The 14,659-nt window shown below is 38.3% G+C and overlaps 1 protein-coding gene across 6 annotated transcripts in view; it reads left to right on the forward strand.

Annotated features, from left to right (window-relative positions):
* CASK (calcium/calmodulin dependent serine protein kinase) overlaps positions 1-14,659 on the forward strand; it is a 377,037-nt gene that overhangs the window by 60,995 nt on the left and 301,383 nt on the right. For 3 of the 6 annotated variants that reach the window (XM_062184520.1, XM_062184522.1, XM_062184523.1), the window contains exon 2: positions 7,842-7,972. In XM_062184520.1, the coding sequence (XP_062040504.1) occupies positions 7,842-7,972 (131 nt within the window). The remainder of the gene's footprint in view (positions 1-7,841; positions 7,973-14,659) is intronic. The other 3 variants (XM_062184521.1, XM_062184526.1, XM_062184524.1) reach the window with 1 other exon arrangement.

The following is a 14,659-nucleotide window of genomic DNA, read 5'->3' on the forward strand; positions in this document are numbered from 1 at the left end:
ATGCACTCATTGAGTTTATACTTTAAATATACACATAGAAATATAACAATGTCACATATTATAAATATATAGTTGGCTCTCCATATCTGTGGGTTCTGCATCTGCAGATTCAAACACTGTGGCTTGAGAATATTGAATATTTGAGAAATAGTGCATCTATTATTTTTTTTCGTTGCTGTTCTCCAATGAAGTATAACAGTATTAGGTATTATATTTACATAACATTAGTATTAGGTATTATAAGTAATCTAAAGATGATTTAAAGTATTAGGGAAGATTATGTAGGTGTATGCAAATACTATACCATTTTATTCAGTGAGCTTGAGCATAGATAGTATCCAGGGATCCTGGAACCTATCCCCTGCAGATTCCAAGGGACAGCTGTATATTACAAATATACGTACAAAGAGGTATGTGTGTTTAAATGTGTGTGTACATATTTTTGCAATTGATTGTCATTATTTATTCTATGAAGTTACCACAAATACTGAATGAGTAAATACTGAACCAGTGCTCCTGGGTGAAATCCAAGATTAGGTTCCTTAAGCATCTGATCACAACATTTTCATCAGTCCATCAATTTAACTTTGTTTTATATGTCTTTCTGTTTAAAGATACTATATTTAATATACATGATTGATTGATTAACAGTGAACTCATAGCCAGGAGCCAGGAGCTTCCTCCAGCTCTCCCAGGTGGGTACAGGTACCCAAGGACATTTTCCACTGCCTTCCCAGGCCATAAGGGAGAGCTGGATCGGAAGTGGAGCAGCGGGGACTTGAACCAGTACCCATATGGGACGCCAGCACTGCAAGTGGCGGCTTCACCCACTACACCACAGTGCTGGCCCCCAAGAGATGCAAACTTTTTAAAAGTCATTTAAAAAATAATATATATTGTACAGAAATATAAACTTTTAAAGTTGCCTTTTGACACTTTGATTAGCAAAATCTTAGCAATTTCTTTAAACTACTACAAACATTTTTAAAAACCTAGGAAATTTATATGTAGAGGAGTGTATAAAACGTGTTTATCTTTTTAAATAATAATAATAGTCATAAAATGAAAACACATGAATCCATCATGAAGGAAGAAATACAAATAGAATATGAAGGGCTTTGAAAAGTTTGTAGAAAGCTGGAATTAAAATATAAAGTAGGGCAGGCATCTGGTGCCTGCATCCCATACCAGAGTCCCTGGTTTGAGTCCTACTCCCCTGCTTCCAATCCAGCTTCCTGCTAATGTGCACCCTGGGAGGCAGCAGGTGACGGCTCAAGTACATGGCTCCCTGCAACATCTATGGGAGATCCAGATCATTCCCAAATCTTGGCTTCAGCCTGGCCCAGCCCTAGCTGTTGCAGGCATTTGGAGGAATGAACCAGAAGATGGAAGATCTCTCTCACATTCTGTCTCTCTGCCTTTCAAATAAAATGAAATAAAAAATAGATAATGTAAATTGCCCATGAACTTTTTGAATCCCCCATAGGTATTTCTAGTGCCTTCAAGAGCCCCTTCCAAATTACAGCCTTCCTCCTCAAATCGTTATCCTGGCTTTCGCATTCATCATTCATTTGGGTTTTCTTTATAACTTTACCCCTTGTGTATATATCCCTAAACAGTGCATTATTTAATCTTTAAACACTGAGTAGCAAGCGCAAACTTAGCTGTTTAAGGAAAGGGCAGCGTTGCTGCTATTGTATGAAGCTTTCAGGAGAGCAGAAACAGAGCAGGATCTCTTGTTCACAGTCTGACATCCGATGCTGACAGTGTCTAGGGACCCATTCTGGGACGTCTGCTAGCAAGGTCATGGTAAAGCCCAGCATGTGCAGCTCTTTGCAGGCAGAACATCAGAACCACAGTGCAGAGTGGGGCCGAGTACTGAGCATCTGTCAGGAATGTGTTGGGGGACATGGGCTTACATTTCCTGCTCCTCAGCCCTCAGGAACTCTTCAAAGCAGAAGCTGCTATGAGTGAACCAAGAGTCCTCTGCAGTCGCAAGCAGCACAGAAGAGTAGGACACTCAACAGTTCATGGCCAGGAAAAGCAAGCCAAAAGAATCTGGATCCAGCTTACCTAGCCATTTTTTCCCCCAAGTTATAAATGTGATCAGTGGCTGTGGGAATCTTTACAGATCTGGGTCTGGATTGGTTGCTTTCTGTGCTTAACATACAGTTATTGGCCTATGATCTCTCTTCCGTGCACTTCTGGGGATTCTTTTCACCTGTCTTTGCACTGGATGTCCTAATTGCTGTTTCTTGGCATCCTTTATATTGGTCTACTATTTTGTTTTGGCAACACATCTTGTAGTAATTCTCTTGGAAATTATACATGGCAAATGATTGAGTTTTTCATGTCTGTTGTCCTTATGATTATTGATGGTCTGGCTGATTGTAGAATTCAAGGTTAGAAATCATTGTCCTTCATGATTATGAAGGTGTGCAATATTGTCTTCTTGCTTCTAGTGTTGCTATCAAGAGATTTGGATCTATCTGATCCCTGATCCATTGTATATGCACTGCATCATCCTTCCCTTCTGCTCACCTTTGCCCGCACTGCTGGAAAACTAGAAATCTCCTTATCCATAGTGATTTTAAATGTCAATGGAGTATGTATGGACATGAGTTAATCACTTTGCTGAATATTTGGCAAGTCATTAATTTTGGCTATTCACGATTTAAATTCAGTGAAACTTTTTTTGGATTATTTTAAGTTACTCCCTATTTGCTGTGATAATTTTGCTCTACTTTCTGGGGAATTTCCTCAACTTTATCTACCACCCCTTTTGAGTTTTATATATTTTTGTTTATTTTTCAAGATCTTTTAAAAATTATTTTTGAAGGTTTATTTATTTACTTGAGTGGCAGAGGCAGAGAGAGAGGTCTACTGGTTCACTCCCCAAATGGCCTCAATGGCCAGAGCTGAGCCGATCTGAAGCCAGGAGCCAGGAGTATCTTCCAGGTCTCCCACATGGGTGCAGGGGCCCAAGCACTTGGGCCAATTTCTACTGCTTTCCCAGGCCATAGCAGAGAGCTGGATCAGAAGTGGAGCAGCCTGGACTAGAACCGGCTTCTATATGATTTTCCAGCACTACAGGCGGCAGCTTTACCCATTATGCCATAGCACCAGCTCTAAGAACTTTTTGTTTTCTGAAAGTTCTGGTTTTGTTTCACAGTTGTAATGTCTTTCTAAGTATATTAATGTAATTTGAAGTGTTCTTATGTATTCTGTAAGTTGCTCTGTTTGTTTTGGGCTCTGTCTTCCAAATCAGAGGCTCTTCTCCAAATGTCTTAGGAGCCTTGTTTGTCTGGAATAGAGCAGTAGTTCTCAATTGGGGGAAGTTATGCCCCATAGGGGACATTAGACAAAGTCTGGTGTCAAAGCTGGGGTTGGAGGTCCTACCGGTGTCTTAAATGGGAGAGGCTAGGGATGTTGCCAAGCATCCTACCGTACACAGGACAGCCCTAAACAACCAATTATCCAACTTAAAATGTTAGTGTTGAAGTTGGAAACCATGTAGTGGAAGGACTGAAAGCTGATTGAGAGAGCCCTGAAAGTGCAGGTGGAACTTGTTGACTTGGGGTTTTGCTGGAGAATGATCTTCATTATCTTTAAGTCTTTTGACCTAGTCAAATACTCAATAGAAATAAACAAATCTTTCATCCGCTGCCATAAGGGTAAAGGCCTGGCTACCAACTTTCCTCAGGTTAGGAGAAAAGGAACTGGAGCTGTCTGTGTTGTGTAACCACATAATCCTGTTGTTTTCTGTATAGTACCTACTTCCTCAGTGGCCTTGTCTCTGTAGTGCTCCTCAGTAGCCTTGTCTCTGTAGTGCTGAGACCCTATGTTTCACCCTCTCCAGAGAATGAATGTGTTGGGGGCTTACCCATGCTGTGGAGTAGAAGTCTCTAACAGTTTCTCTAACGGATTTCATTCAAACCTTGTTATTTTAATCCTACCCCTTTACTTCTAGTTCCAGAGCTATCTGGTGCTACCAGTAGAAGAGCTTTTGAGGATTCTGTAGTGTAAATGGGGTCTAATTTTGAACATTCCTAGTTTGCTCTTTGTATTTCAGCTTTCCCCAAATCTGCTAAATCAATCAGCATTACTCCTTCTGCGTTCTTGCCACCCAGGTTTGTTATGACTATGGTCGCCTCCTTTGTTCTCCCTGTGTTTATTTTTTAAAATTTTTGTATCATTTTAGTGAGGTTCAGGGTGGGAAATAAGTTAGAGGCATTGTGATCAGTCTATCCTATTTATCCCAGAAACCAATGTACTATATTATAATTTTATTTAATTCTAGTCTCCTTTTTTGGTGTGTCTACATTTGGAATCTGAATTGTTTATTTCCAAAACTTAACTTTTCTTCGCTCAAATGAGAGCTAGCGATTATTCTTTGCGTAGGGACACAGTTGTATTCTTTTCAGAATCTTCAGGGATGTTATGACATTTTTCACTTGCAACATATTCTGGCTTAATTGACCTTTTAGTTAAAAACATAGACTTCTGTAAGCAGCCATCTGCCTCAAGTAGAACCTTGTGTTACATTCCCAGTCAATATTTAGTGTTTGTAAAAAGTTGAGTAAAGAACATACATTCAACCAAATCTGAAATCTCATCAATTAACATTCCATTTTGATTAGCGCTCCAGCCGCAGGTGGCAGAAATATGAGAAAGAGTAGTTTATGATGATGGTTTACAAGTATATCAGTATTTCCTCCACACAAATACTCACTGAAGAGTGAAAGATTTATTTTTTAAAATTTTTATTTATTTTTAATTTTATTTGAAAGGCAAAGAGCCAAGAGATATTCCATCTGCTGGTTAATTCTCCAACTGCTTACAACAGCCAGAGTTGGGCCAAGCTGAAGCCAGGAACTGGGAACTCATTCTGGGTCTCCCACGTGAGTGGCAGGGACCCAAGTACTGAGCTTTCACCTGCTGTGCCCCAGGGTGTGCATTAGCAGAAAGCTGGAAGGGACCTAGTGGGTGGGACTCAAACCGGGCATTCTGATACGGGTCCCAAACAGCAGTTCATCTACTATGTCTAACACCCACCCTGGAGATTAAATAATTTAAGGATGAAAATTCAAGCAGCTCAAAAGTGTACAGGCCAGAGTGAAACCTAGGCCTCGTGAAATTTTGCTCTATCTTAAACTGTCAATCAAGTATAATGAATGAGTATGATATGGTAGATGTGTTACACATACTTTCTCACTTCCATCTTCTTATCAAATGGGAAACCAAGCGAAATTTTAAATTTTTATCAGTTTCCACTGAATTTCTAGTCGATGAATTAAATCACAAAGGAAACCTTCATGATATAGTTTGACGTCTTTTTAAGCTAGTGAATTTGGTTCACCTCTATTAACTGCCTGGATGTCATTGGGGCACACCCTGAAAATGTTTGCTATGTGACCTGTCTTCAGGACCTCAAGAGTTTTCTTTGCCACATATTCTAAAATTTGCTTAAGGCATTGGGAATTTGGTTTTAGTTTTACTCACAGGTTTTACAAAGTTTCTGTGTTTTGTTGTCTCTATGTTCCCTTTTCCCTCTCTTCTCCTAGCTCACTTCATTTTACTGTTACTAAAAGGGTGGGAGGGAGACAGCTTCTCCCTCACCCCTGTGCAAGCAGGAAAAAACAAAGAACTGACTCAGTTGACCCGGAACAGTTCTACATACAGATCTCAGAAAGTTTTCAAAAAAGATACAGTGAATTGAAGCCCATTATACAAAATATATACATAAATAGAGTCCCAAGGGTTATGTGTGAACAAAAACCAGTAACCTTAAGCATTTCCTGAAATTGCTCACTATTGTCAGGATAAATAATCACAGATTGAGAAAGAAAACGTTTGTAGGAGTCTTGCTTCACTTTGTTATATTGTCTTCTCACAGAGGAAAAGATTTGAACAGTTTCTAGTGATTATTGAAAGGTCTTCTTTCTCTAGAGTTCTGAAAGGTACATTATTATGCTTTCTTTTCCTTCCAGGTTAGCTTTGTTAGGTTGCTTGAAGAGAGATTTGAGGCTGCACTATAATTGATATCTTCATGGAGGCATTCATGTGGTCTTGGAGAAATGTTTAAGTCTGAATTAGAGTAAATTCATTTGTGCTGTACATGTATACATGTGTATATTTTTCCCCTCCTTGAGGGAACAAACAAAAAGCCACTCACATTGGGTGGTTGAATATATCTGGATATACATGCCCAATCAGCACATAAAGAAAAGTTCTTCACTTACACTAGAATGATTGGGATACTGCTTGCCTTAAAGCAAAGCTTGTCCTTCTTTCAATTACAGTACAACTCTTCCCAGCTAGGATGGTTTAAGTCATTGAGTTGGGAGGGTAGGAGAGGTAAAGGGAGATTGGATAATGGATTCCGAAACATAGAGAGAAGGAACATGTTCTAGTTTTCCACAATAAAGAAGGATGACTATAGTTCACAGTGATCTGTCTTAAATTTTATGAAGAATTAGAAGAGAGGAGCTCAAAGGCTCCAAGCATAAATCATAAGGACATAGATATACTAATTATGATTTGATCAGTATGTGCTATATAAGTTATTGAAATACCACACTGTACCCCATAAATATGTACAACTGTTACATATTAATCTAAAAAATGTGAAACCAACCCTTGTGGAATACAAAAAAGGATTATTTTTAAAGCCATATAGCCTTCAGATAAACTATAATAATATACTGCTATTGCATTTTATATTAGTAGTACAAACGTGCATAAATCTATCTTTGGGTTATCTTAATTGAGATCAGGTACTTATTTGATAACTATTAATCATAGGGACTGTGCATGTATATATGTATGTTGCCTGGGCCCATGCATTCCCATTTTTTAGTCATCTCAGCTTATTCAACTGTGTGGCTAGTATTGATAGCCACCAATTTAGATTGACGGGATTACTAGGTAAGTGAATAGCTGGACCAAGTGACTGCTGGCAGAAATTATTTCCTTTCCTGTAGCAATTTAGAACAATTCTAATTTGAAGTTTGAGGAGGATCAAGGATCTCTCTGATTTTATGTGAGACTGGAGACATTTCTGGAAATCAGGTTATGAAGAATTTTCTCTGTGAAGTTCCCATTCAAGTCTTTTGCCCATATTTTATTGCCATGTTGCTTTTTTTGCTAATTTTATTTAGAAATTATTTACGTAGTTGGGTTCTTAACTAGATATGCATTTTGCAAACTCTCTCTCTGGTATTTTAAGCAGGGCATAGTATGACACTTTAATTTTCAAAACATTACTGTGAGAATGAATGCAATAGTCCTGGTAAAAAATAAGGGGTATGGGACCTGGAGAAAAGTAGGCAATTTCAAGAGATATTTGAGATAAACTCCTCAGGACTTGTTATTGAAGATTAGCTAAGTGGTTGGTAAGATGAGAGGGAGATGTCCAGAATGATTTCAGTCTCTAGTTCAAAAGAATAAAGTTGTATACACTGCCACTTTATAGACTTTATTTATTTTGTTTAAGATGTTCATAATCTGTATGGAATTTTGCAATGATTATTTGCTTTGAATATAAAAATACCAATCAGTTTTTCAAGATGATTTTGAATTGCAAATTTAATTATTTAGCTTCTGTGTTTCTGGTTTAATAATATTTTAAAATATGAATCACCTCATGAATTGTAGAAAAGTAAGTTCAAAAGTACATTATTTAAATTTTATTTTGAAAATTGTATTCTGTCAGGAGTCCACCATAGAATGGCTTAGTTATGTAGTGTAGCTATAGTAGATAATTAAGCACAGTAAGATGTTGATGGGAAGTAGGAATGTAAGAAAAATCAATGAATTAAAATTGACTTTTTGTTTTTTAGGGGTCCCTTCAGTGTGGTACGACGATGTATCAACAGAGAAACTGGGCAACAATTTGCTGTAAAAATTGTTGACGTAGCTAAGTTCACATCAAGTCCAGGGTTAAGTACAGAAGGTAAGAGATGGATTTCAAGTAAGTTATTTGATGTCTGGCTTTATTCCACCTCCCAAATCCATTTATCAACCTAACCTTCATCTGGGGGTGGGGATGCAGAGGGTGTGATATAGAGGGAAGCGGGTGGAGACAGTTTAAATTGTATTCTAGTTAGTCAGAATTCTAGAACCTAGTATTTGAAAGAGTAATTTACAGAGTTATAATGTCAAGTAGGATTTGTGGGGTTTTTTTGACTATGAATAAATTGAAATATAGACATAATAATGTTCAGGGTCTAATTTTGAGTTCTGTGGTGTGTGGGACATGGGATGGGAAGGGAAGGAGAGGAAATAATGGAAGTGTGGTAATTGCAGATTCAGCAGGATTTAAGACCCCTCCAAGTGCATATCTTACTATGTCTAGAATTATAATCTAGTAGAACTAAGTCATATATGATGTATTTTGTGAAAATTTGAAAGATCAGTACTGCTGGGACTTAAAGATTTTTGTTTCAATATAGTTTTAATGATTTTTGTGACTTTTAAAATTTACTTTATGTGAGTGAAGTTGAACATCTTTTCATTTGACTATTGTTTATTAGCCCTTGCTTGTTTTCCTGCTGGTTGATGGTCTTTTTACTTTTTGTTGAACTCTTTATTTATTTTAGTAGAGCCATTAAATCCTTAACTATAAATTAAACATATTATCTCAAAAATAGAATATTAAGTTACAAATGATTGTTTCAAGATAATATTTATATGTATGTATAAAAGGGATGTAAGCATTTTAAATTGTTTAGTTTTTTAAGGCATAATTTCATACAACACAGTTCATACTTCAAATGGTGGAACTGATTTTTAACTATTTCATCTAGAATATCTTTTAGACTTTTCCACAGTCCTTTCCTTTTTAATCCGAAGAGCAATACAGTTAATGGTTTAGACTGGGGAATGTAAGGCCTATTTATATTTATATTCTCTCTGGTTATCTTATTTTGGGAAGTAGAAACTCTTATACTTTGAGCTCCAAGTTAATCTGCTCCTGTAGATCTTTTTTCATGATCATTATTTTTAAATACTTTTGTGACCCTTTGAAGTATTATTATCCATATAATGATTGTAGAAGATTCTTAGAAGTTGCTATTCACAAAGAATCATTAACTAATTTGTTTCTAGTTCTTTAATCTTTAAATCTTATGGTAAGATTAGAGACTTTGTATTTTATGGTTTCATATTCTGGAACTAGCTATTACTGCTTTGGAATAGAAACTTTTTAAAATTAACAAAATATAAAAATTTTTTAAAAGATTTCATTTGTTTACTTGAAAGTCAGAGTTACGGGGAGGCAGAGGCAAAGGCAGAGAGAGAGAGAGTCTTCCATCCACTGGTTCACTCCCCAGACGGCTGCAACAGCTAGAACTGTGCTAATCCAAAGCCAGGGGCCAGGAGCTTCTTCCATGTCTCCCACACGTGTGCAGGGGCCCAAGAACTTGGGCCATCTTCTACTGCTCTTCCAGGCCATAGCAGCGAACTGGGCCAGAAAAGGAGCAGCTGTGACTTGAACCCGTACCCGTACTGGATGCTGGCACTGCAAGCAGCGGCTTTACCTGCTACACCACAGCACCAGCCCCTAAAATTTACTTTTAAGCATATTTTATGACTATATGATGATGTTTCTTTAAACTTTTAACTTCTTTTAAGTTTTTTGTAAGTTCTTTTATTATTAATTTGAGAGGTAGAGTTACAGACAGAGGGAGAGACAGAGAGAAAGGTCTTCCATCTGCTGGTTCACTCCCCAAATGGCCACAATGGCTGGAGCTGTGCTGATGCAAAGCCAGGAGCCAGGAGCTTCTTCTGGGTCTCCCACATGTGTTCAGGAGCCCAAGGACTTGGGCCATCTTCCACTGCTTTCCCAGGAGCATTAGCAGGGAGCTGGATCGGGAGAGGAGCAGCTAGGATACGAACCAGTGCCCATATGGGATGCTGGCGCTGCAGGCGAAAGCTTAGCCTACTATGCCACAGTAGCAGCCCCAACTGCCTTTAAGTTTAAAATACTGTATTTGAATTTTTATACCTATATTTTCTAATAAACAAAAAGCTTCCTGGATGTGGAAATAATTTCACATAAACCAAATTCATTAAACGTACAGATGTGTTGAGCCTTTATTTCCCCTGGAATGTTCTAATACTGCTTATAAACTTAGTAAGATTCCGATTTATAATTATAAGTCTAAATTAGTTACTCAATTACCTATAATAAATTGGAGTAATATAGGCCAGATTCTCTTGGGCATTGTTTTTTTTTATTTTTATTTCATAAATGTGAATTTACAAAATGCAACTTTTGTATTGTTGTGGCTTCCCCCCCCACCTCCCTTCCTCCCTCCCGTGGCCCTCCCCTCTCCCTCTCCCATCCCGCCCTTTATCGAGTTTCATTTTCAATTACCTTCATATACTGAAGATCAACTTAGTATATACTAAGCAAGGATTTCAACAGGCTGCATTCACACAACTGCACAAGGTATAGGGTATTGTTTGACTAGTAGTGTTGTTTTTAAGTTTCATAGTTCAACACATTAAAGACAGAGATCCTACGTGGGGAGCATGTACCCAGTGACTCCCATTGTTGATTTAACAATTGGCACTCTTATTTATGACGTCAGCAATCACCCGAGACTCTTGCTATGAGCTGTCTAGGCTATGGAAGTCCCTTGAGTTCACCGACTCTGAACTTGTTTAGTCAAGGCCGTGTCACAGTGGAGGTTCCTTCCTCCCTTCAGAGAAAGGCGCCTCTCTCCTTGATGGCCTGTTCCTTCTGCTGGGGTCTTGTTCACCAGGGTCTTTCATTTAGATTGTTTTTTGCCACTGTGTCATGGCTTTCCATGCCTGTGAGACTCTCATGGACCTTTTAGCCAGATCCGAATGACCAAGGGTTGATTCTGAGGCAGGAGTGCTGTTTTGGGCATTTACCATTCTATGAGTCTGCTGTGTGTCCTGCTTCCCCCGCAGGATCATACTCTCCCTTTTAATTCTATCCTTCATTATTTGCTTACACTGGTCTTATTTGTGAAATCTCTTCGACACATACCCTATCTTAATAAGTACTCATATCTTATTCCTTAACCCAAAATTATTAGTACCAGAGATTTGATTTATCTCATGATACCTATTCCTAAATCTATCCAAGCTAAACACGCTTTGGGGCATTAGCTTTGGGGCATTCCATTGATCCTTCATACTCTCAAACCATTTTGAATGTGGTAGAATCCCATATTCTTTTCATATCCATCCTATATGATAGGGCCACAGCCTATAGAAATTAAATTATATCTAGTTGCGTTTTCAATACTACTCATGATGTTATCTGATTCTGATCAAAGTTCAGTGTTATTCAAGTAAAAATATGCAATTGGCCCTTTAAATTTATGGCACATAGTTTTTCCATCTTCAGCCCAATGACTCACTGAAGTTAACCAGAAACAGAATCAAAACTTCATCTGTACCACCTCCACCTTTTTTTTTTTTTGCAGTGAAGTTCCCATAACCTGTATTGCTCATCTTCACACTAGATTAATTTATTCTAACTAGGACAAATTTTATTATAAGATGTATGATATATGGAATACATAGAAAATTACTTCATTATATACAGTCTCTTTGAACAAGGCTTCTCCCCACCACCTGCTGCCAAAACCAACCTCTTTCAGCTCTTTTCTAATAACTATGGGCAAAAAAACAAATCACCTGTGCTCTTCCAATCCATTTATAAATTGTTAGAGTTCAAAAGTGCCCTCACTCATGGCTAAGCATAGAAAGAGATGCTCTATTAGGAAGAAATTGATTTTGAGATACTGTATTAGGAGGCAACAGTTTTGAGGTGAAATACAGCACAGTAAAAAGTAGTCAATATGTTCAAATAAAAATATTTAGAAATATCTATATGTACTATTACATTCTCTACTAAAATAAGCCAGTCTCTGAAGCTAATTTAAAATCTGTTTTATTCTTTATTCTTTCATTTTCTATTTCATTTTCTATTTTATTTTTCACTTTGTGGTTTATTTGATATTTCTCATTACTTCAATATTTAGTTCAATTTATTCAGATATATTATTGAGTGAAATAGGTTTCATAAAGCATCACTTGGAAACTTACCATATATTATTTATTTGGATAGATAATTGTAATATAGGACAATTTTTTTAAACAAAGCAGCTATCCTTAAGGGACTTACATTTTAATAGTCCCCAACTATTATTTATAGGATTTTTAAAAATTATTTATTTGTTTTGAAAGCCAGAGTTACAGAGAGGCACAGGCAGAGAGAGACAGAGATCAGTCAATCGCTCTTCCATCCTCTGGTTCACTCCCCAAATAGGCTGCAATGGCCAGGCCTGGCCAGGCCTAACCCAGGAGCCAGGAGCTTCTTCTGGGGCTCCCACATGATTGCAGGGGTCCAAGGACTAGGGCCACCTGCTGCTGCTTTCCTAAGTGCATCAGCAAGGAGCTGGATTGGAAGTGGAGCAGCTGGGACTCTAACCAGCAACCATATGGCACTGTAGGGGGGCAGCTTTACCTGCTACACCACAGCACGGGCCCCAGTAGAATGGTTTTTATTTATTTACTTGAAAGAGTTACAGAGAGAGGAGAGGCATAGAGAGAGATTTATTTTATTTATTTGAAAGGTGGAGTTACAGAGAGAGAGAAAGAGAGGAGGAGACAGAGAGGCAGAGACAAAAAGAGATATTCCATCTGCTGCCTCACTCCCCAGTTGGCCACAATGGCCAGAGCTACGCCAATCCGAAGCCAGGAGCCAGGAGCTTCTTCCGGGTCTCCCATGCAGGTGCAGGGGCCCAAGGACTTGGGCCATCTTCCATTGCTTTCTCAGGACATAGCAGAGAGCTAGATTGGAAGTGGAGCAGCCAGGACTTGAACCGGCGCTCATATGGGATGCCGGCACTTCAGGCATTGGCTTTACCCACTGTGCCACAGCGCCGGCCCCACACATACGTACTTTCTTAGGTTAACTGGCAAACTGCTCTCCCACCCATGGTTGTCCTTTTCCTCACACCCTCATCAGCACTTGATGATATCTGACTTTCTACACGCTACCATTCTTACAGTGATTTCTGTTATTTTAATTTTCATTTCTCTGTTAGCAGAGTTGAAAATCTCAGTAGATTCAAGCTCCCCTCTCTATAAATCACTCTCCATAGCCTATGCAGTAAATCTTCTCCTATTTATTAATCTTCACAGTTTTGCACATAACAATTATATTCCCCTAATCTCTCAGCCTTCTGCTAATTTTGGTTATTCCTGGCTTGTTTGTATTGCTGACTCCAGACTCAAAGCCAGGAGCAGAGTGTTGTTGCCTAGTGGGCAGGGAAAGGAAGGATCTGATCCCATTTAGTTTCCATAGTAGGAAGTTGAGCCCTGCCTCCCACCAAGAGGAAGGCGGTTAGCCTGCTAGCCAGGGTGTTAACCTGCTGCGCTACAGCGTCAGCTCCCACTATGTGTTTTAACACTTTAAATTCTCATTGCTTCACTCAAGAGGAGATGTTATAATTATTTGAATGTCTGTTTGCTATTTTTGCCATCAAAGTCAAAATTATTTTGTTCGATATGAAGTTTTTGAATTGCAGGGTACCGAATATCCAATAATCCCCTGATAGTATAAGCAAGAGTACTTCAAAAAGTTCGTGGAAAGTTGAATTAAGAGATTCAGATTAAGTTTATAAGCTTACAGGTTTATTTTGATGCAGAAAGTGTTTTAAATCCATGCATAGTTTTTTCATAATACACATTTTCCATGGACGTTTTAAAAACCCTTTGTATGTGTTCATTTTCCTGGAGAGTCCACAGCTTTTATTAGATTTGTATAATGGCATATTATTCTTAACATCTCAGAATCTCTTCTTTCACATGTATGAAAAAGTGCAATTGATGCTTATGAACATGAGATGAATAAGAACTTTCTATCAAATGAAAGCTGGGTAAATTTATATTAGGATATTACTTTTGATTGGAAGATATTTTTTCATACTTACATATGAGTAGCTTCCATTAATGAAATTCCTAGATTATTATCTTGATCTTTTAATTAATACATTTTTTGTCTCTCACTCTGCTGAGCCACTAATTAAATTAGACTTTGTGCTTTAAAGATAGGTATCAAAAATTAATTCAAATTATTATACAGAAATTAAAGGAAGGTAAGATGGATACTGAATTGTCAGAGTTCTGAGTTATTTCTTTTGCTTAAAGCTTTTTTTTTAAATTAATTAATTAATTTACTTGAAAGTCAAAGTTACACAGAGAGGAAGAAACAGAGAGGTCTTCCATCTAATGGCTGGGGCTGGGCAAGGCTGAAGCCAGAAGCCAGGAGCTTCATCCCGGTCTCCCATGTGGGTTCATGGGCCCAAGTACTTGGGCCATTCTCCATTGTTTTCCCAGGCACATTAGTAAGAAGCTGGATCAGAAGTGGAGCAGCTAGTTCTCGAACTGGCAGCCATATGGGATGCCAGCATCATAGGCAGTGGCTTTACCTGCTATGCCACAGTGCTGGCCCCTAAAGCTTTTTTTTTTAATGTATTTATCTGGGAGGTAGAGAGAGAGATGGCATTCCCATATGTAGGGTCACTCCCACAAATGCCCAAAATTGCTGGATCTGGGTCAGGTTGAAGGAAGGCAGGAGCTGGAAATTCAGTCCAGATCTCCCACGTGGATG

This window comes from Lepus europaeus, chromosome X (genome assembly GCF_033115175.1).
Source record: "Lepus europaeus isolate LE1 chromosome X, mLepTim1.pri, whole genome shotgun sequence".
Lineage (NCBI taxonomy): Eukaryota > Metazoa > Chordata > Mammalia > Lagomorpha > Leporidae > Lepus > Lepus europaeus.